Source organism: Cyprinodon tularosa, unplaced genomic scaffold, assembly GCF_016077235.1.
Source record: "Cyprinodon tularosa strain WSP-4 unplaced genomic scaffold, ASM1607723v1 ctg88, whole genome shotgun sequence".
Lineage (NCBI taxonomy): Eukaryota > Metazoa > Chordata > Actinopteri > Cyprinodontiformes > Cyprinodontidae > Cyprinodon > Cyprinodon tularosa.
In genome coordinates this window covers 1,034,795-1,058,386 of record NW_024039651.1, presented here as the reverse complement: position 1 = coordinate 1,058,386, position 23,592 = coordinate 1,034,795, and the positions used below count along the sequence as shown (strand labels likewise).

Sequence of the window (23,592 nt, the reverse complement as noted above, 5' to 3'; positions counted from 1 at the left end):
GGACGACAGCGGGTCCTGATGCTCAGCAGTTTGAAACCGTCGCGGTGAGAAGACGCCTAGTATTAGCAGCCGGGGAGAGAGGAGGAGTTGGAGGTTGGTTTGCTTCACTTAAAATATATTTTCAGGCAGCAAAGTATTCGGTTTTATCTGCGTAGATGTTTTCAAGCATGTTTAGTGTAATGTCATGGAAAAAATGGCATCTCAATCGTCAGTGGGGTGTAACAACTAGCTTGTCATGCTAGGTAGCTAATAGCGCTGGACAAACCGTAGATTGTATTAAATCACTGTAATCTCACTTTTAATTTGAATCACCTTAACAATTTAGTAATTTCCAATACCTGATATGTATTTGTTAGCACAAATCCATATCAGTCATTTTATAATTTTGTCGTATTTATCTGTTTCCCGTATAAATCCCGTATGAGTCTCCAGCGGGTCTTGCTTTTCACCGGGCGGTGCTGCTTTCACGCCGCGAGGAAATTAAGTAAATTCAGCGACATCTTTTCCATCTTCCTCATGGTTTACTGGTTCTTAAAAACGGCCCTGACACGTATTGGTGCAGCATCTGTTTGGGTGTGGTGTTCCGATCATTTCCCCATTCGACCAAGGGTGTAACTTTGTGATGAAAATTGGTGATGGACCTACACATACTCCATCCAAACGCTTTCATTCGGTTTTTGTATTTTAAAAAAATGAGCTCAAACATATGTTTATTGAATGCTTTCCTATTTTTGAGGACACAAAAGACCTATATAACACTAATATTTATAGTTAGAGACATGTCTTTTTGTGCATTACTTATATAGAGCCCAAAAACATAAATTCCTATTCCGATGCCATAATCTATATATATTTTGCATCCCTAGAAGTACAATTTCAATTCCACCCATCCAGAAAAATATGGATATGCTGCATAGTATGTTTTTTTTTTTTCTGGTAGACATATATATATATATATTATTGCATGTTGCATATCCCAGTAAATCTGTTTCCCCTTTAAATCTGCAGCTGTCCCTACTTCTCTCTGTGCTCTGTTTAAGAAGATTTATCAATCTCTTAACTAATATAATGATGCCAGAAACATTTCAAGATCTGTAGAAGCTCTGAAGTCTGATTTTATCTATACAATAAGGAAACATGTTTTTAAGCTGTGACTGGGAGTCGTAGTCCTCTGAGAAGCCAAGCTTTTTTTAACTGGTAAAGAAGAACAAACTTTGATTTATCAAACTTCTTGCATTATAATACTAACTTGTATAAACTTACAATCTGTTGCCATTTTTACCTGAAAAAGCTGTGCATGTCAAACAGATTTTTCAGTGGTATGATCTCTAAATTTTTTTAACCAACCCGTCTCCTTACTTTTACTTAAACATCAAAGTAGCTGCTGGTTAAATTCACTGAGTGCTGCTGTGTGTCTCTCCTCCTCCAACTATGTAGCTACTTTGTACGCAGTGAAATGCGAACGCAGATCAGATGTCTAAAGCGACAGATCAGATGATGTTACACCGAGAGGCGGGACACGGGAGCAGCAGGAGAGAGGAAAAATAAAAACTCAAAAAAATAAACGGACTCAACGCTCTGAACACAGATGGCTGCACCCAACCTGTTACCTTTGGCTAAAGTAAATAAGCGGAAAGGGGGGAAAAGCGGAAATTATTGGTGGAGACGTGTCTACCAATAATTTCCTGTGCATTCGACAGATGCTGGACTGAGATCTTGAAGATTTGAAGGCCAAACTAGATTAACTAAAGTCATCATCCGTCCTAGTTTTTGTAGCAGGGCATTTTATCCTGTTGATGGGGGCCACATCCAGCAGGTATTGCTGTCTCCATTTAAGTGTGTAGAAATCCGTTCAACATATGCCCAGTAATGACGACCAAATGATTGATCAAAGTCCTGCACTGCCTCTGAGCACTGTGTCTTCCCTGGATAGTGGATACTTTTCTCCACAAGTTGGAAACAAAATGTTCACACATCAGGTCACACCACCATCTTCCATTGTGGAGCTGGGTATTGATTGATTAATTAATTCAAAGTTCCGATCCTCCAGAATTAGAATAGGTTCTTTCCTAAATTAGATAGCTGGTGTTAATGTTAACTCACGTGTTTAGAATTAATTACATGACAGTGTAATTATGCAGCACATCGATTATAGTGATATATTCACATTAAACAACAATTAAATACAGCGAGAAGCGACAAGAGAAGACATCTAAGCCTAAATAAGTGCATAGATGAAGACCAGACAGGGAGGCTAAATGGATGTCCCTCCACCATCAATGGGCAGGTAGCCTTCAGTCCACAGAGCACTGAAATAGGTGTTAAAAAGTATACATTTTTGCAACTCTAAATCAATTCCCATGTTAATTTCTGGAGATTGATTCGTATAATCAAAGTTTGTTATTTGAAAAAAACATTTTCCACTGTTCTTAACCTTTTATGGGGAAAGTTACTGTTTTTGATCCCTTGCATACCCAAATGGAATCCCCCTCCCATCCCTCAGTGACATCTAGAAGGACAAGATCTATATCCAGCCATTCAGCAAAGATACTGCTACATGGCTTTACATCTTGACCAATTAGATGAGCCCTTGAATGATATATTACCTTCTGTAAATGAAGTGGGGGGGGTTCAATTAAAGAAAAAAAGGTAAAAAGTTAATAAGCCTAGTTAAAAATTATATTTAGGTTTCTAAACTAAAAAATGTAAGTGCCAGTATCAGCATTAATGCCTCTAATGCTGCATTCACACCGGACGCAGCAGGCACAGCGGAAGCAGCGAGTTTACGTGCAAAATCAATGGTTGACGCTCGTCAAGGCACAGCAAAAGGTCCCGCAGCACATTTTGAGCAGCAGGAGCAGTGCGTCGGGAGCGTTTAAGATTATGTTGTACCCAAAAAAAAAAATGTTTCTTTAACTCTAACTGTTTCTCATGAATTTCTAATAGAAGCACTTTTTTTATTATTCTTAATATATTCGAGCATGTTGGCATTTCTTGTTATTACGTTGACATTAATTTTTGCCATCAAAATATCCATATCTTTTGAATGTTACAAAGTTAATAAGATATAGTCGTGGATTCCAATAACACTATCGGCTTGAAATTCAAAGTTTTTTACTGCGTTCCCTGTAAAGGGTTAATTCTGACCTTTCAAATATATGGTTAATGCTTAATATAGTACTACTACAGTGGACATGTGTTGCTACATGGAGAGGGTGGGTTTAGTGTTTTTGTTTTTTTGATTTACCAAAAATAAGAAAAAAGAACACCATTGTACATTGGATCTAGATTTTATTTGGACGTATGTTCTGAATATACACACACACAAAACACCTCTGCATGGAAAGTATGGCAGAAGCAGGTTATAATTCAGCAGGTTACTGATTAACTTAGAAAGATGGAAATATTACCCAGCTGTTGTAACATTTTGTAAACCAAGAAGACAATCATGCTCTATTTATTCATCACATTATGAGCACATTTACCCCTGCTAGTGAGTGAGATATACTGGGCAACAAGAAGTAAACATGCTGGAAAAGTGGTTTTAGAAACAGGTAAAAGTGGCAATCAAAAAGGATTTAATCCTTTATAGGGAACTCAGTGAAATACTTTGAAAATCTAAATTTCAAGCCAATAGTGTTATTGGAATCCAAGACTATACCTTGTTGCCTTTGTAACATTTAAAAAATATAGAATATTATGAATATTTTGATGGCAAAAATTAATGTCAATATAATTACAAGAAAATTAAAATTAGGAAAAATAACAAAAGTGCTTCTATAAGAAATTTATGAAACACTCACAGTGAAAGGAAAAAAAATGTCTTTGGTACAACATAACCTTAGTCTTTAATGCTGATTCTGACACTGACATTTACCTAGGTTATTATTTACTTACTAAATTTATAACTTTTCAATTACCGTATTTTCACGACTATAAGGCGCACATAAACGTCTTTTTTTCCCCTCAAAATGTGCGGTGCGCCCTATGTGTGTTGTAACTGCGGACTTTTGAGACCACCTCATTGAGGAGATGATGAAAGAGTGGCTGAGGGAGGTGAATGTAATGAGACCAGGTGGGTTTTTTCCACTCATCACTATTGCTGTTATTCTGTGACTCCATGCGTGCCCATCTCACAGCTGATGAGAAAAACATGGTGAAATAAATTAACACTGTGCTTGCTGTTATTCAACTGCTCAACATCGGTGTGAACCGGGCGCAGCAGAAGCAGCGAGTTTACATGCAAAGTCAATGGTTGACGCGCGTATAGGCGCAGCAAAAGGTCCAGCAGCGCGTTTTGAGCAGCAGGCGCAGCGCGTCGGGAGCGTTTAAGCATCTGACACACAGCCAACGCGCTGCTGCTGCTCGAGATGGAAAAATTGAAGTTTTGCTGCTGGAAGCGCCGCATCAACCAATCAGAGAAGCTGATCTGGGAGCTGACAGCGAGACAGACACATCGCTCTGATGACATATGATATTAAGGCAAATAAAAAGGGCTGGATGGATGAGGAGATGATGAAAGCGTGGCTGAGGCAGGTGTATGTGAGGAGACCAGGTGTTTTTTTCCACGCATCGCCATCTCTGTTAATCTGTGACTCCATGCGTGCCCATCTCACAGCCGATGTGAAAAACATGGTGAAAAAAAATAAACGCTGTGTTTGCTGTTATCCGGGAGGTCTGACAAAGGAACTTCAACCGCTCGACATCGGTGTGAACCGGCCGTTCAAAGTAAGGCTGCGAGCGGCGTGGGAGCGATGGATGACCGATGGAGACCACAGTTTCAGGATAAGTGGAAGGCAGCGCCGGGCAGTTAACGCCACCGTTTGCGGATGGATTGTAGATGCTTGGACTAACGTGTCTGCTTGCTCTGTTGTTCAAGCTTTCGCAAAAGCCGGCATTATTTCTGAGGAGCCGCGCTGCACGGAAAGTGACTCTGACAGCGAAGAAGGGGAAATTGGCATGTCTGATTTAGCCCAGCTGTTTAATTCAGAAACAGAGGATGATGACTTCGATGGGTTTGATTAATACTTTGTAATAAATACATGAATAAAGCACAATCATACTCAGTTTTGCTCCCGCTCTATTTTTCTACCTGAAAACTTAATTCAACAGCAGCCTCTGGGCCGGGTCTCCTCCGGGTTCACCGCGGTGGCTGGGAGGTGTTTTTAATCTAAATAATCTAAATCTTGCAGCTATATTTGATGTGATCAGTGGGAACAAAGTAGTTTTAATATGTTTTTAAGTGAGAAAGTCCACCTGAAAACTTCATAATTGTAGTCAGTTCATCCAGATTATCATCCTGCCTATACTATTTCTGTCGGAGGCGCTCAGACCCCCACATACCAGCGGTGCACCGACAGTAGAAATCCCTTCAACAGCAGCCTCTGGGCTGGGTCGCCTCCGGGTTCACCGCGGTGGCTGGCAGGTGTTTTTCATCTAAATAATTTAAACTGCAGGCAGCAGGATACCGGTAATAAAAGCGAACATATTCCATCGCAGGTTTCAGGATTTTAAGTTAATTTAGGAGTGACCACAGCGCTCTGTCATCAGCGATTGTGTCTGTCTCACGGCCAGCTCCCAGGTTTGATTAATACTTTGTAATAAATACATGAATAAAGCACAGTCATACACAGTTTTGCTCCCGCTCTATTTTTAAATACACAGTAGAGGTATTTAAAGGTAGTAGAGGACATGTACCGGTATATAAAAAAACGTGCCCTATAGTCCGGTGCGCCTTATGTGTGTGTTAAATACAGTAATGGCACACATAACTGAGACTGCGCCTTTTAGTACGGTGCGCCTTATAGTCGTGAAAATACGGTAGCTTTTTACCTTCTTTCTTGACTTGTTAACCTTTTCCCCCAATTTAATTTACAGTACGTAATATATTATTCAAGGGCTCATCTAATTGGTCAAGATGTACAGCCATGTAGCAGTATCTTTGATGAATGGCTGGATATAGATCTTGTGCTAGATCTATATCCAGCCCGGGGGGGGGGGGACTCCATTTGTAAGGGGTATGCATGTGATCAAAAATGGTAACTTGTCCCTTAGTCTTAGAAAAGAGCACAACAAAAGTATTGGAATAATTGAAACACAGTAAAGATTAATATTGATCAGTCTATCAGGCCTAATCTGGTTAGAATGTCCAAGAAGAGGTGTGTTTATTTTCTTTTTTAATCGTTTTTTTAATTGTCGCTACAGAAGAGGATTGGGGCCACTGGGAAAAAAATATTAACTGATTTTTTAATATTATTTCAGTTTAATATGGGAAAAAAGTCGGAATTCTGACTTTAATCTTAGAATTCTGACTTTTTTCTCATATTCTACTGAAACAAATTTTAAAAATCTGTTAACTTTTTTTGTTTTTTCAGTGGCCCTAATCCTGCTCCGTACGTCTCCTTTGAGCCTTGCGTTGGAAGTTTTCCTACAGGCCATAAATGCATCGCGCGCCCTCCCTTTTCAAAGTGCGCATGCGCAGGACATGTTGCAAACAATGAGACTATTCCAGACCGTCTTGAGCTTTGTGTCTAAGTTTATCAGTGGAAAACTAAACGCTCCCTCTCTGCTCTGAGTCTGCGGAGCGAGATGCTCCTCGGTGAGTAAAGCAACGCTGTCCCCGATAGATGCCACCGTTCAAACCCTGATATTAATCAGCATCAGTACCACCTATCTGGCGGTGCGGTCCGAAACCCATCTCGGATGACATGTTTGGGCGTGACAGCGTGCGGAAGAACAGAGCGGTGTGGACTGCATGTGTCCAGCTCGCTCTGAGGGTTAAACTGTCCCTTTATTCAGCAGTGGTCGCGCTGATCAGCGCAGACCGGGTTGCTGGGAGTCGTGTGTAGCTTTTAAATGCTCACTTCCCGGCTTCTCAATGCTGCTGCTGCTTAGCAGGCTAGTCAGCTGAGGCTAGCCCAACATTACTGTCGCCTTTCCCCTAAAATTAAGCTTGAAGTGAAACGTTTATCATTTCTGTACGTGTTTTGGTCATTTTTAATGTCAGTTTGTTAAAACTTCTTTTTTTGTCCATAATAAGATTGGAAAATGTTTTTTTTTTCTGTTGAGTATTGTATATCTTGCATTTATTTTTGATCAATGTGGTGAAATGTGACAAAATTTTAAAATATACTCTCTACTCTATATAGAGACTGTATAAAAGCTAGAGATAAAGACACCTCTGTTATATATTAGTTTGCATTTTCTTCCTAAATGTGATGCACCTTTAAAGATGCACAAATTTGAAAAGTCTTTATGCATAATCAAACAGAAATGGAAAACCCCCCTAATTGTCTCACAATGGGGAAATTCTGGTGTTTACAGCAGCAATAAATTACAGAAGAAATGTTGACATTGTTAAAGATCTGTGTATGCACCTTAAAGCTCTATCTCTCCAGTTCTTCTCCCAGAAAAGAGATCACTCGGGACAAACTCTTTAAATAACATTTCATAACTTATATGTATGAAATAACCATGAGACATGACAACAGATTCTGATAGAAATCAGAGAAATTGTTTAGAGTTTGCAGAAGGCAGCTGCTCTCCTCCGGGCTCACCTCTCAGGAAGTGGCCCCGATTAACAGTTAAAAAGGTATTTTATACATCTCCAGTCTGCCATAGCTTCATATTTTACGTCATACACGTTAGCAGATGATTAGACATCCATGGCTCCAGCCTTATCAAAATATTACACTTTGTTCTTAGCTGAAGGACATTGCTCTCATTCATTTCCAAATCTTTGCCACACACAGAATGAAGATTATAACTGTGTATCCAGACAGAGGAACTGTCCTATTCAGATTAACTATTATGGAAAACATCAGTTCTGACACGCAACAGGCAGCCAATGCCAAGGTGTAATAAACTCACACATCTTCAATGATAATTATCCTAACAATACAAATATGGACCTTTAGAAAAATGTATAAAAATAACATAATGGTGAAGTTAAGAGATAAACAATAAAATACTCTTCTGTAAAGTGTTTTCACAAAATAAAAACTGTGCACCTGGAGAATAAATAACCAATATACAGCTATGGACATTTTTACAGTAACGGATATTTGAAAATAGCAGCAACATCTGAGATGTGCAAAATGACAATAGGACCTTACAATTGAATTAATTTATGATATAGCTTGTTATGTGAGATATATGTTAGAACAGAAAGGAATATTTAAAATGGTTTCGCATCTTGGTGTTTCGTCAATCGTTTGATCCGAATGTGAAATTGGCAGATTCTGCATCGCTAATGTGTTTGGTAGTCCGCAAGTAAACTACTTAAAAGGAAGAAGTATTACAATACCGTATAATGTTTCTGTTAATTATCGCATTAACCAACTTTAATGCAATTTTATTTAACTGTTATCTAAATATCACACAAGGCTTGTACATGTGGATAATATTGCACCTGTTAGACAAATTTGACTGGTTAAAGTTGTTATCAGCAGGTAAGGCATGACTGACTGGTACATCTCTTAACCTTTTAAATCCCTTTTTTTTTTTTTACAATATTTATTAAAGAAACCTGTTAACTGCTTAGCTGTATGTTGTGTTGCAGGGAGCTGAAGCATGGAGGCGGTTCTGAGTAGGCTGAGGGGTCTGAGTCCTGCCGAGCTGTCTGAGGAGTTTGGGAGAGCGGACCTGAAGTGCGGCCCCATCACGCCTACCACCCGGGCTACCTATGAAAGGAAGTTAGCTCGTGTTCTGGCTGCACAGGCGGGAGCTGGTTCTGAAACGGACAGCAGCTCTTCATCGCAGGTCACAGACGGCACGGAGGCAGGAAGCACCTCGGCTGCTTCGCTTGAGACCGCTGGAGCCAGCTGCAGTTCCTCGCTAAAAAACGGTGAAGATTTAGACTTTGGCTACGGCGTGGGTCTGAACCCTCCAGAGGAAGAGGAGATCTCAGGAAAGTCCAACTTTAAAAGCTCGGGGGACTCGACGACAGAAACGCCTTCAAAGCCAGCACAAGTCTCTCCTACTTCATTTTATGGAGTCTGTCCCCTGTGGGAGGATGTCTTGGTTCGAAGTGGTAAGACTGTTAAAAATTATCCCACCGGGTCATTCAAAATTTCTAAATAGTTATCCTTTGGTCGATAATTGATGCATTTTTCGCTTGGGAAAAATATCTTCTTGATATAAAGAAAAAAATCCCAAATTAGATATTTTACTGTTTGCTCTACTTTTAGAAAACACATTTTTACTAACCAGGGTCTAAAGTCCTACTAAAGTTTATTCTAGTTGTTTACCAAAGACTCTGAGCTGTCAACATTTCCCCAACTAAAGGGAATGTTTGTTTTTTGAGTATATTGATTTATTTATTTTTTGGTCAAGATGGACCTCTATTAAAGCTGCTCTTCCTGGAGCACCAATCACACAGCACAGATGGGTTCAGAAATGTTCCGAGGACAGAAGTGTGAAGCTGTTTACGACATTGGGCTCTGCTAACCTTTGTGGCCTTCTGTGTCCACCAGCAACTCTCTCATTGGCAGATATTTTCCATATTTTGTCACATTGCAATCTCAAGTTTATTTCTCTTATTGTTTGGATTTCATTTATTAGACCAACACAAAGTTGCTCATAACTGTGAAGTGGATGAAATTAATATTTAAGATAAATCTAATCACCCCCCTTTCAGTAAATTCTTATTACTATAAATTTTGCTGCAGGTATGTTTTGAAATTGTGTAAATGAAAAATCCCTTTTAGTTTCACACATCAGGAAACACAATCTCACTGATTGGCTCCATCTCTAAACATCAGTTAAATACACAGACTCCTGATTGAACTTTATTTCACTGCATCCATCTTCATATTTACTCTGACCAGCTTCCCGCCTCTGGTGAAAAGAACAATCCCAGCTGGATGCTGTTTCATCCTGGTGGTGAAGTGATGTTAGTTCAGGATGTGTGACATTAGTTCCCCCGCACAGATTACTGTCAGCATGGAGCCAAAAGGGTTTAATTTCTGGTCCGATTTGAAAAGTAAACATTCCTCCATCAGTTTGCTGTGTCTATGGCTGCACCTTATTAGAAAGTCTTGCTTTGGTGAGAATATTGGTAAATGATTCAATTAAAAACACCACTTGGGAGATTTTACTCCTTCCTCTTGTTCTCACATATAGGGATGGAAATAAAAAAACTGTTCCTGTTCAGAACCCGTTCCATGTGTTCCGATTCCATGGCACCGTATGGCAGCTCGCTTAATGATTCTCTTAAGGGTTCCAGGCAGCACCAGAGCCTAGCGCTGGGCAGCATGACTTACATCATGTTTTTTACGCAGGTTACGCACACGGCATTCAGTAAGCAAGTACGACTTGACCAGGCGTATGTCTAGAAAAGCAAAACAAAAAAATGGCACCCCATTGGGTAAAACGATCGAAAGTTTGGCTTCGTTTTAGGGAAGAAAAAGATGGCAACAAGGCGCTTTTAATCATTGCAAAGTGGCAATTACGTCCATGGGAGGAAATACATCCAGCATGCAGAAACACATGCGCATACAACATGGCATACATTTTAACAAAGGCTGTGTTTTTGATGCTTCTGGACAGAAGCTAAAGTTAAAACACTTAAGATTATTTGTTTTAAAAACAACATTTTTATTTCCCTCTACTAAACGTATGCCTTATGATGTCTGATAAAAACACATTGAAATCTGTGGCTTTAAGGTGACTTTTTCAAGGCACTGATTCTGGAGAACACCTGGAAACAGACGGACTTCTGAACCGCAAGTAAAGTAGCTATCAGAGAACAGAGTTGGGTAACTTTGTGTCTGTGTGTTTGTTGCAGAGGGACCACATGTTTACACGGATAAGAAAGACGCACTTCAAGCTGTTAAGACGATGAAGGGAGCGCGTTTCAAAGCGTTTACCAACCGAGAAGATGCAGAGAAGTTTTCTAAGGGACTCTTTGACTATTGTCCATCTCCAAGCAAATCCACTCTCTGCATCTCCCCGATCAAACCTGGACTGCTCGCTGGGAAAGGTGGGGTGGAGCGCATTGTGATCAGTGTGTGTGTTTTCTCTAAAACCTGGTCTTTCAGCTTAACAGCATCGTTGTTTTGTATGTTTATAAATAAGTGAAGTGGTGATGAAATGGAGGCATTATTGAATAAAACATTTGATCAAACACTGGTTTTGGTTTCTTGTCTCAGCAGAAATCCAGGAGGTGGACACCATTAACAGGGAGCGGGCCAACAATTATAAGAGCCCAAGAAGTCAGGATCTGACTGCCAAGCTACGGAAAGCTGTGGAGAAAGGGGACGAGCAGGCCTTCAGCGAGCTCGTCTGGAACAACCCGCGCTACCTTATTGGTTCAGGGGATAATCCCACCGTTGTCCAGGTATGGATATGAATGTGTTGCTGGGGTGATGGGCTACTCATGTTGGGCAACACAGAGTTAAAGTCGTAGGGAAACAGCTGTTCCATTGGTTTCAAATGTGATTGGTCATTTATCAAGGGGGTGGGGTTGTTGTGGCAGAAGGTTGGCAAGCAATTTGATTTTGGCTGGTTACTCGGAAGCATCTTGCTAACCAGTTAGCAAATTAGTGCTAGTAGGTTCCCAATGGAAATTCCATTGGGACTAAGTAGCACTAAATTGGTGACTTAGAAATTATACTGTCAAGGAACGCTATGGACAGTGTAAACATGAAGAGGGGAGTTTTGTGTCAGAGGTCGTTGATGAGTTTCCTCCGTCACACATTTTTTATTCAGAGGAGGAAAGCGGGGACGAAGATGTTGTGGAAGAAGACGCCAGGTCGGCAGAAGCTTGGTTTGGTGTAGAAGGCTTACAGCCGTACATGTTTGAGCCCTTGCCTCACAACGCTCCCAGTTCTGTTAGCTCTACGCCTGCCGAAGACACAGACGTCCATCCCCGTGAACACTGGGTTGTAAAAGAAAATTATTCTTATTTTATATTTCAACCATGGCGTATATTAGCTGCGACATATGAATCAAGTTTCTATGGCTGAAAAAATTTGATTGACAGATGACCGTTGATATATGATTGGCCGAATTTAGGTTTACAAGCTGATGCATAATTAACTGGCCTGCATAAAAACACGGGAAAAAAACCCCCATAGATTTTAAGACAGGATTAAAAAAAAAAAGAGTAGATTTATATACATGTTTAAGCCAGAATGATTTGACATTTAAATACGACTTCCCTATGACTTGAAATTGGAACATCTTTTGCAAGTTTCCAACATTGGTTTAATTAAATCTGAGTAACAGAGCTGTGGTTAATAGTTAGATCAGAATTGAGCTTCTTGTGGAAATGTCCCATTATCCTTATGTAGCTTTTATCTGACAGGTTTGTCGTAACGTACTGACAGGTCGAGGTCACTTAATGCTCGGTCTAGAGGCTGCTTTCATCAGAACCTTTGGTTTTAATACTTATCCTGCAGGTTTGTTGTCATACTTTTCTTGAGCACATGCACAAGTAAGTGCCTTTATTGTTTATGAAGGGGATTAGTTGGAGTTCAGGCTTTCTCCCTCCTTGGAGCGGCACACAATGCTAGGTTATGCTTGATAGACCTGTGCTCTGCATTTGCAGCGTTTCTCCCCTGTACCTAATATTCTGGCCCTCTTCAGGAGGTTGGTGTGCGGCACAGAGCGTCTGCTTACAATACCACACAAGGTTTATAAACCTCTTCTGTCAAAGAGCGAGAGAGTAGTTATTTTCCAGGAGTTTTTCTCTCTCTGTTGATGGCGTAAGTACCACATCTGCTCAGGGCTCCGCCCCTTCTTATGACGTCAACATATGGCAACTCCACTCTGACATACTGTATTCACCCGTTTCGTAGGGATTGAATCTCTTTTGGAGTTTTAACATAATATGACCTATATTTGCTATTATTTTACATTTCATTGGCGATCTAAAGTAGCTGAAACTACAAAACAATAATTGCCAGTCTTGAAGGAAAATACTGCGTTCTAAGACAGACAGAGCTCTGCCATTTACCAAGGTGACACAAACGTCCCATTTTTTTAATTCTTTTTATTGAGATCTGATGGCAGTGGAGGAAAAATGGGACATTTTAAAAAATGACTTTCGTTGAGATTTTAGACAAATAAAGCAGTTAATCTACTAGAAAACTAACGGTTGTTGTCGATATGAATTCAAAAGTAGTGTAGCTTAATATGGATAACTGACTGAGCTAAAAGAGGCGAACCTGTTAGCTACTGAGCATAGCTAGCTACAGCGCTACCCAGCTCTATGCAATGGTCTAACAGTTACTTTGTTCAGCATAAACAGATTTTTTCAGCTTTGTTAGTGATCAGGTAAAACTTCATCAGACATTATATGCGCTAACGTTACAGATGATCCCGACTCGGCACACTGGCACTGCATGATCTTATAATTGTCTGGGCAACCACAACGTTCAGCCGACCATGTAGCGTATCGTCACTGGCATGCGCAGGACCAGAGCAGATCTGGTACCTACAGTGATAATCGTACGACCACTCTAGAGGTTTATTTTGGTGAATCCTCAACAGTAGCAGCTGGCGCCATGTTTTTCCTCGCAGAACTGGCAGCATAGTTACACGTTTCCTAGATGTGTGATGCAGATAACCAGGTCCTGGGATAACCTAGGAAGCTAGAATGAAGCCTTTTTTTAGAGGCGTGAAAAATAAAGCAGGTAGTTGGCAGAGAGGTGCAGGGAAATCCAACTCTGTTTTACTTACATGTGTGTTGAGTTGACAAATCTGTGCTTTATTACACACCTGAAGCACAGAGGAGCCTGGTAATGGGTCTTTAGTTTTAGTTTGGCAGTGTTAGAAGTCAGTCTGACATTTTGTTTTTAATTTTAAGTTTTAGGCCTGCAACTAACGACTGTTTTTGCCTAATGGAGTAATCTGTTGATTTGTTTTTCGATAAATTGATTAAGCATTTGATGGTGAAAGGTTCCTTAAAGAAGATTTTACACAAACTATAGACAGAGCTGTCCTTTGGTGGCTTCTTCTGGTACAATAGGTCCTTTGGGAGGTTTGCTTGTTCGGTTAAAGGCATGTTTTACAGTCTCTATACTTTGGGTTTAAATTTGACCAACATACAGGGATGTGAGCCATCTAGTGTGACACCCCTAAATGAAACCTTTTACAAGTCATCAAATCTGTAAAAAAAAATGAGCTTATTTGTAATACATTATCTGTATAAATGCGTCTGTTGGTGGATGGAGACGTGAACAAGTGGAATCATGACAACCAGAGAACATGTGTAGAGGTTTACTTAAAAATGCAAAATAGTTTTTCCAGTGAAATGTTTTGGAGTACATTTAATGTTCAGTATTGTAAGAAAATTAATTTAAAAGGGCTTCCGGTTTTTCTTATGGACCGCTTTGGACACTCCTGGTACTGAACTTAATCGTTCTTTAAAAGACACAGTTCCGCCGACTCTAGAGCGTCTCTTCTATTAATAGGGCGACCCGGTCTGAGCTGGAACCGGGTCATGTGTTTATACACAAACATCTTTTCCATTGTCAATGCCAGCCTCCAGCAGGGACAGCATTAAAAACAGCTGGACTGGTGGTGTCTGTGGCATGTAATCTGTAACTCCATCTGGGAATGTTGGTTTTTGATGCTTGAATACGAATAAATAATAAAATAAAGGGACTATTGATCGTTTTGTGTCTTATGCTTTGTGTCTTCAGGAGGGCTGCCGGTACAACGTCATGCATGTGGCGGCCAAGGAGAACCAGGCAGGGATCGCTCAGCTATTGCTGGACACCTTGGAAAACCCAGAGTTCATGCGCCTCATGTACCCAGATGACCAGGAAGCCATGCTGCAGAAGCGAATCCGCTATATTGTAGATCTTTACCTCAACACTCCCGATAAGGCTGTCAGTTCTGTTACCCATTAACAGCGTTTTATTTCCAGACAGACATGCAGACCTCATGGTGTTTCTGTTTCCCTAACGGTTGCAGAGCTTCGAAACGCCGCTCCACTTTGCCTGTAAGTTCGGATGTCCAGATGTGGTCAATGTCCTGTGCTCGCACCCCGATACCGATAAGAACTGCAAGAACAGGGAAGGCCTGAAGCCGTCTGACGTAAGCAACCAAACTCCCCACCCCCCATCTGGTTAAAAACCCCAGTTCACATTTACTGGGAGGTTATGGTACGTCTATATGGGAGCCGTCTGTCAGCCGACTAGAAAAATGTGCTCGGAGTAGCTGCAGAGGGTTTGACCTTTTTTAAAACCTGTTGGCAGCAGTCACTGACTAAACAATGTGAGCTAAATTTAGCCGAGCAAATGTTTGGAGCAACAGTGGCATGTGTGGACTTGGCTTTATTCATTTGTCGTTCTTCTTTGTTCCGCAGCTAATTTGTAGCAGGAAAAATAAAACCGCAGATGTGAAACAGAGAATAAGTGACTACCTGGAAGGTAAGGAGGATCCACAGCTGTTTATATTCAACTAATAAACTTACATCAGTCCAAAAAAACAGTGCCACGGGCTGGCGACACCCTGAAAATACAGATAATTATTACATTTACAGAAAAATATAGGGATGTATTTATATTAAAATCATTCAGTTAAAATTTCTTTTTTATTACTTAATTTTACATATAATAATTTAATTGTAGATTTGCTGTTATATTTGACTCATGAATAAAATTTTGTTTCTAAATTGTGATATATTGGTACCTCATGATGCTTTTATTTCATCCATTAATGTGCCTCAGGGATGATTTCTCACTGAAGCCCCATTTAGACACTGGAAAAAAAAATCTAAATCTAAATAAGTAATTTTTTCTTAAAATAATTACATTTGTTCTTGAATTGAGGAAATAAAAGAGACCTTTTGAAATAAGAAAACACAACTGAATTGTCTTATTTCAAGTGCATATTATCTAATTATCTATTTTTAAGAGTAAAAATACTCATTCCATTGGCAAATTTATATTTACCTACTCAAATTAAGGGTAAATACACTTAATTTAAGATTTTTTTACTTATTTCTAGATTGTTTTTCCAGTGCACTACCCTCTGAAAAGCGATCCGTGCCGAGCTTGGTTTCTTTCGACCGTTTAGCATGGTTCCTCACCTCCTTGTGACAATCTACGGTACTACTGCTCTCTAGAGGTAAACAAGCAAACCAACATGGCGGTGCCAGTAACACTCAGGAAAGGGCTGGTTATCCTCCTGCAGCAGTGTGTTGCAGTGAGCTTGTCGCATATATTTTTTGATTTATGCCCAATATTGAAATGTGGTCTGCGCTATGTTATATTCCATGCCACAACGCAAGAGGGACAATCACGAACCAGCTGTGGGTCTAGATACGGCCGGGGCGGTGAGGAAGTGGGGGCAAGTTTGTCCGACAACGGAGGGACATGAGGGCGAACAAGAGCGGAGATCCAGGTGGAAAAACAGTCCCAGCTTTCTCTAGCTGGTCCATCTTCCCGAGTCGTTTTCCACAATGGCGGTCATACAAACAAAACAAGCCGTTAAGGTATGAAACAGGAAATGCGCATAGTGTAGAGCGGATGTAGATTTGACCAATCAGCTACCTCCTGTCTACGGTCACCTACAATTTTGGAGAGGTGCACCAGAGTGTCTATGGAACATTTGCGTTCACTGTAACACACATGCAGTTGACCTGGTTTCTGAGTATAAACCAGCCTGAATTTTGCGCTCTTTGTTATCAGAGATTCGCACCAGAACTGAACGACGCCGAGCCCGACTGATGAACTAGTACCATGTTAGTGCGGTTCGGTGCTGTCTGGCACCGTCTGGTTAAGTTTGTACCATTTACCGAGCTCAGACCAATCTCGGCACGGTTTCAAAAGGCTTGATGCTCAATGTGAAAATCATCTCTGTGTTTTAGAAGCCCTGGTCTACATGGCATCACTCTCCCCTGTGGAACCAGGCTAAAAAACAGCTGATCTCAGAGTCACTAAGGGCTTTAAAAAATATTAGAGGGAATTAAAAAAAATGTTAGAGTAACCAGACAGGGTTAGAAGCTTATAGAAAATCCTGTATTAATGCTTTTCCTATATGAAGTGACTCCCTCTTAAATGTCTAAAGCTTGGTTGTATTGTTTCCCAGACCGCTGCTTTGTCCCTTTACTGCGGGCGGCCGACAACACCTCTCAGCCCATCATTGGCGCTCCCTGGTCACCAGATTCGTCACACAGCCTTTCGATGATCGAGAGACACACAAGAAGCCCCACGGATCCGTGGATGACCGTCACGGCCTTTGCTGGCCCACTTAGCCCTTCTAAAGCAAGTATCCCCCTCGGCCTTGTTTCTTTGACATAAAGGGTTAAACCTGTTGCTAACTGTAACATATTATTTATGTGCTGCAGGCGGATGACTTTCGACGATCCTGGAAAACGCCACCGAGAGACCGAGCAGAACTTTTTCACCACATTTTTAAATCCGACCCAGATAGAGGGGCTGAGAGGGTGGGCAGGTACGTCTTGAACTTTTCTGTTTTGGGCTTTAATGTTGCAAATCTAAAAAGTATTGGACCAGTTTTTTTTTAATTAAAGAGCTTCACCAGGCTTTTAAGCTTGGAATGTTTCATAGGGTGAAGACTTTGGTGTATCATATCTTTAGGCTTTGTGCAGTGTAGGGGGGGGTCTGGGTATCCTCCCCTGGAAAATGTTGAAATTTAGACTCAAACGCCATTTCCTGCATTTTGAGGTGGAATGAAGATAACTTTTTGTCGTGATTATGGGAAGTGTATATGCTCAACTAATGGTAGAAATTTCATAAGGAAGACATGAGATCATTTTTAGGCACATTATTTCATAGGTTAATTTAAACAATCAGAAAGTGTAAAGCTATGTTCACACCGAACGCCATCTAAAAAGCATTTGCACATCAAGGCCAATTTATGCTTCTGACGCATAGCCTCTGCAACCCACAACCGCCTGTCTCTGTGCGCGACCACGCGCCTCACGCAGAGGTTCTTCAACAGCCGCCCCGCACCTCAAAAAAATCATGACTACACGTTGTATGGTCGCAATGCCGCACAGACCTCAAGCGGAAGTGCGCAGACAAAAAGCAGCTGTGATTGGTCCTTGGTATGCCTTTTCGGCCGTCTGTGTGGTCGTCCTTCTCGATTCGATGCTGGCGGGCGCGGCATTTTTAAAAACCGAGGAACAACTACAATGGACAACCTACGTGTCCTTCTTTGTCTTTTTGCCAACTCCATTAACTGAACCTGTTCCTCCTCAATGTTTAGCAACTCCAGATCCATCTCCGTGACCGTGATAACTTGCAGACGTGTCATTGTTGTGAAATTCGTTGCTCTGTACTTGTGACAATAAAAGTAAAAAAAAAAAAAAAAAAAAAAAACTAAAACTAGATGTTAGCGTTTTTCAGGTATGTGTTATGAACTGCAGGCAGAATTGTAAAAACGAACATATTAAGCCAGCAGATTGTTACATTTTAAGTTCATTTAGTTTCAGAGCAGAGATCATAGTGCTCTGCATCAGCAGTGCAGTGTCTCTCTCCCTGTCGGCTCCCAGATCAGCTTCTCTCATTGGTTGATGTGGCGTGTTGAGCAGCAAAAGTTCAATTTTTCCAACTCCAGCTGCTGCCGCTTGTGAAATTTGTAATATTTCAGTAAAGTTTTCAGGGGAAGATTAGGGCGTACCAAGGTCGTACATCCCCCAAAAACAGTGTATACTTTTTTTCAGTCAATGGCGTAAAATGTACGCCCGTACAAGTTAGTAGCTAAAAGCCTGAGCTTCACTGTTTAGGCATAAAATTATGACCAGCAAGGACGTAGTGTTTTCTCCGACACCTTTTCTACCTAGAACAACTATTGCTTTTTCTTGGAATTGAATTTTCCCTTTTAATTCATTTGGATCAGACAGCACAAACTCTTAAATCCTTCATTCTCACCCATTTTCCTCATTTCTAACTGGAAATGGAGAAAAGTTTCACTGTCTGCCTTTTATCCCCCACCCAGTAACTGATGAAATAATCTGCTACTTACAGCAGTGTGTTAATGGTCATCGGGTTTTGCCTGATGAGGGAAGAATCTGCAGATAGTATCATCATGGGACTCTTATTTTTGGCAGTCAGGCTGTGGTGGGGGTTTGTTTTAAGAGTTAAATGTCCAAAGTAAAAACATTTACCACTGAAGGTGATTTATTGAGCTGTTAAAAGTCTGAATTTTCTTATTTTGCAACATGTACCCTGGCAATGAACGGATGGGAGGCTGAGTCTAACAGATGCATTATTTAATTCAGAGACCTGGCTCATGAGATGGGCCATCCCTGGGCCGAGTACTGGGGCTTCCTGGACTGTTTTGTGGACCTGTCCTCCCCTGAGGGGCTCCGTAAGCTGGAGGAGCACCTGAGCAAGAGGGATCTGAGTCACAGAGCTCATGAAGGGGCCGGACCAAATGGGACCAGCAATAGGTTCAAAACACCGTCACCAGGTAAATCCTCTACAGAGGCGCGTGGATGACTCAAGAAATTACTGAAGAGTAAAACAGTGTTTAGTAAAAAGGCTACTTAAGCCATACAATATATAAAGTTAAAATGCAAATTCTGGTATTTCTGAGAATGTTAATAAAAAAGGAAATAAACATAAAACACAGTAATTATATATAAATTAAATGTATTTTATAGATATTTGTTAGAAAACATACAAACCAGGTTTGCAGTGTTATTTAGGTTAGAATGAGGATAATTACTTACAGAGGGAATGTTCAAAACGACAAAGACCAGCAAAAAGAAAATAGAATTAAAACTATGAAGCTTGAGCACAAAAAAGACTGTTTTTTTTACATCTGTGCTGCATTTAAAAAAAAATCCTTTCATTAGAGAAGTCTAAAAATTGTACTTTAAAAAGCTACTTAAGCAACTGTAATTGAGTAAATGTAACTAGTTCTGAGTATTTAACACAGCATGTGGGATAAACTCCTTTGATTATTCTGTTTTTGGTTTTTTGTGGTCCCAGGTAAGCCCAAAAAATTCTGCAACTCAGTTTCAGTCGGCGCCTTCCTAGATGAAGGAGACGACATCAGCCTGGAGGAGATGAAGAACCGTCAGAACGCAGCACTGTCCAGTATCGCCTCCTCTGCCGCATCCAAAGACGCCCTCAAGGGAGCTGTAGGCGGACGAGAGTTGCACATCGCTCTGCACCACCGCGGGGCGGACCTGATCGAGAACGCCGCGGAGCAGGACCTTCTGTGCTGCTGCAGCGATGGCCTCCTGTCACCTGGAGTCGTCTGCAAAAACAAAGTGTGCTCCTCCTTGAGGGAAAGGACTCACAACGGAGACAGGGTTTCCCCGCGCAGCTCGCCGTCCTCCTCCTGCAGCGCGCTGTCGCCCATCTCCAACCTGATGGTGGAGTTTGAGCGCATGTCGCTCCACGAGCCCACAGACGGTCTGACGGGCTCCCGGGAGAGGAGGAGCAGCGGGAAGAATCGACAGGACGTCCGGAAATCGTGCAGCTCCGTCTCGGCCTCAGACCTCAGCTCAGGGCTGAACCGCCTGTCGCTGCGCCAGGATGGCCGAGATCCAGAGGAGAGGAGCAGCAGCTCAGACGAATACGTTACGGCAGAGGAGAGTCCGGATTCGATGGGGAGGACTAGAGGGTCACTGCCAGGGGTGCGCAACTTCTGTGCAAGATCCAAGTCATGGGACCATGGAGGCAGGGACCTGAGCAGCTCTGGCTCCTCTGGCTCCTCTTATAAGTCTCTGGATAACTCCCAAGAGTTCTTACCCAGGACGCCTCCGCACTATAGAAGAGGACTTTTCATAGAGGGGTGAGTCACACTGGTTTCTGTACAGTTTGAAACATTGACATCAAAAGAAACAGGTCAAAGTCCAAATTATATAACCCATATTAATACTTTAAGGATGAGAATATTTTTTTCTGAGTCTTAAGTCGAGCGTGATCCAAAGGTTGCTGATCCAGTTTTCCTTCCAGGCCGGATAGTAAACGACGGTGAATGAGGTTTTTGATACTAAGGTAGCGTGTTTCAACAGGGATTCCCCCACTAAACTGGACAGCGAGGTCCTGTCTGCGCTGCAGGACGCCGATATCGATCCACAGAAGTATCCCAGTGTACACAAGTGGAAGTGCACAATGAAGTCGTACTCTCCTTCGGACATGCAGAGGTCAGTGGGTCAGCTGGCATTTATGTTTTAACACGAGGAATCGTTTTGAACTTTTAGTCGCTGATGATTTCCGATCATTATGTTAGGCTACAGACCAGATTATAATCCTTTCATTTGTTCCCTTCGTCTCCATTTCTGGGTTGAACGTCTCTTTGGGGATGGTTTATATCAAACTGCTTTAAACCAGTTCTCACGATCCTAAAACTTTACTCTGGAAGATATTCAATACTTGTTACCATGGGAATAAAAACGGCAAAAAATTAAAGGCATGAAAACTCACCTTTTTCAGAATGAGAGGTTTTTTAGTTAAATAAGTATACAAATACTCCAAGTATAACACAATATGTTTTAGTTTGTGATATTAGTCTTCTAATTTGCAAATAATCTAGAAATCTAAAATGAACAAAAGCAAAAATATACAAACACTTGTATTTAGTATGAATATTGTGCTAAATTAGTTTTGTATCCAAATACAGCGTTTAAGTTTGGATGCTTTTGACGAACGTGTTCTGCTGTTTGTTCACTAAAATTGTGTGACGATCCTCTAAGGCAGGGTTCTGCAACCTTTTCAATTCAGACACTTTGCCATCATGGCTACAAAATACGATTTTTCAAAAGCCACAATAAAGATTTCTTGATATTTGAAAGCCTTTGAAAATGTCAATATTTAAGAGAAAATTTAACATTTACAAAAACACAAACTTTTGTGTTGTAGGATGAGGAAGGCAGAGTGAGCCACCTTAAATATGAGTAAATTATAATATTTAGCCCCATCTTAATGTATAAAAAACATTACATTACTTTTAAAGGCCTGCTGCTGTTCTGTTTTCATGCCATATCGGTACAGAAAATCTATAAGAGAATCTTTCTTATTGTCTTGATAAATGAAATAGTTTCTTTCCCAGTTTTGTTGGGGCCACACTAAAGGGGCCAAAGAGCCACAGGATGCAGACTCCTGCTCTGAGGCCTCCACTGTTCAGCTCGGTTTACGTTCATTTATAGGATTATGGACTCTGCTTGCTAATTCCATTGAAGGCATTTGTTTAGCATTGTATTTTATTTAGCTCTCTTATTTTGATAGATTTAGATTTATAACAATAATAAAATGCAGTACATTTTGGTTAAGTGTTCTTTCCACCTCTTTACAACTTTTGGTTTCGGTTTGTCACATCAATCTCCCAAAAATGCTGATTTTTGTGTTTGCAACATACCTTTGCCAAGCTCTGTATTTGTCTAATAAAGGTCTGGTTATTGTTGCCTTTTTAAAGCTACAGTGTGTAATATTTACAGGGATATACAGTCAGAAATGTAATATATTATACATAACTATGTTATTTATCATCATCTACGAGCTCAGCCTCTTCACCTTAATATTTGCGTTGCCTTAGAATTCGTTATTTATAATTACGTAGGAGCGGGTCTCGCAGCCATGGAGGCAGACATCTTTGCGCTACGGCAGCGCAGAGCCAACAAACTAGCCATTGTGAGATCTCCCATTACGCTCGAAAGTAACTACGGCAAGTTGAGAGAGATGAACTGAGACGGTACTGAACAATAGATGGCAGTATTAAAATTATCTATGTAAACAAACCTCATCACTTGAGAAGGTAGGTGATGCGGATGTCGTGGAAGACATTTTGTCCCGTAACGCTCGCGGTACTTTTGGGGGGGGGGAGAAGCGGTGGGGGGGAGATGTTCATGTTGCTGCGGTCTGCAGTCTGAACGTTAGATGTCGCTGAAAATTACACACTGTAGCTTTAATGGCTGATTAATGCAGAAACATGTAACCTATGTTGTGTTTTTTTTTTTTTTTTTTTTTAGCTGGCCAAGCCCTGCAGTGAAACCCTGCCTCAGGATGCAGCCTCAGACCTCCATGTCCCCCAACAGCGGCTTGATGTCTCCCACTGGTCGCTTCAGTCCTGTCCGCCCTGCTGCCTCACCAGACTATAGCCCTAGCCGGTACAGCCCCGCCAACATTAGCTACATTCAGCGCCTCCGCTTCAAGCACCTGAGCGAGCCGTTATTCTAAACTGACCTCTCATGTGAATCGCTTCCTCTCCTCCACAAACACAGTTCCCCAAAAGCAGAGCTCAAAAACCCCAAACCTGACAGAAATATGCACAAATGTCTGGAAGATTTCTACTCCTGTTTGATTCTGTGTAAAACGGCAGATCTCTCCACATAGGACTGTAAAAAAAACACACAAAAAACATTTGTTATTGTACTGTATGGGTGTGGGTTATGTTGAATTCATGGAAAAGTGTTTGTGACGACTGTGAAACACCTTGACCATCCCTGGAGTCAACTTTTTTTATTTGAAATTCTCGCAAACCCAAGCCACACATCCCAAAGTTTAGCCGGTCACTAAAACCATAAAGCTGAATCCTCTGCAGGATTCTCTCACTGAAAAGATGTGGGATATACTAAAACAAGTAAATTGTTAATATTTTAAATATTTTTTTGTATGTTGGTCAGTAGCACAAAAATAAAAGTTTTTATTAATGGTGTTT

At 41.1% G+C, this 23,592-nt stretch overlaps 1 protein-coding gene across 3 annotated transcripts; it reads left to right on the top strand.

The window, feature by feature from the left end:
- Positions 1 to 23,156, top strand: ankle2 (ankyrin repeat and LEM domain containing 2). 3 transcript variants are annotated; one of them, XM_038273597.1, is made up of 13 exons: positions 1 to 93; positions 8,561 to 9,031; positions 10,787 to 10,981; positions 11,151 to 11,338; positions 14,649 to 14,837; positions 14,923 to 15,045; positions 15,317 to 15,380; positions 17,044 to 17,219; positions 17,303 to 17,409; positions 19,202 to 19,392; positions 19,917 to 20,727; positions 20,951 to 21,082; positions 22,904 to 23,156. In XM_038273597.1, exons 2-13 carry the CDS (start codon positions 8,572 to 8,574, stop codon positions 23,109 to 23,111), a joined length of 2,844 nt encoding a protein of 947 aa, XP_038129525.1. In that variant the 5' UTR covers positions 1 to 93; positions 8,561 to 8,571; the 3' UTR covers positions 23,112 to 23,156. The 3 variants fall into 3 exon arrangements, with proteins under 3 accessions (XP_038129525.1, XP_038129526.1, XP_038129524.1); XM_038273598.1 differs by lacking the exon at positions 1 to 93 and adding an exon at positions 6,447 to 6,598 and having other exon boundaries at positions 11,154 to 11,338; XM_038273596.1 differs by lacking the exon at positions 1 to 93 and adding an exon at positions 6,447 to 6,598.
- Positions 23,157 to 23,592: the final 436 nt, after the last annotated feature.

Coding starts and splice junctions, on each gene's coding strand:
- ankle2 (XM_038273597.1), top strand. CDS start 8,572: ATGGAGGCGGTTCTGAGTAGGCTGAGGGGTCTGAGTCCTGCCGAGCTG. Junction 11,339..14,648: donor ATAATCCCACCGTTGTCCAG/GTATGGATATGA, acceptor TTGTGTCTTCAG/GAGGGCTGCCGGTACAACGT. Junction 15,381..17,043: donor AATAAGTGACTACCTGGAAG/GTAAGGAGGATC, acceptor ATTGTTTCCCAG/ACCGCTGCTTTGTCCCTTTA.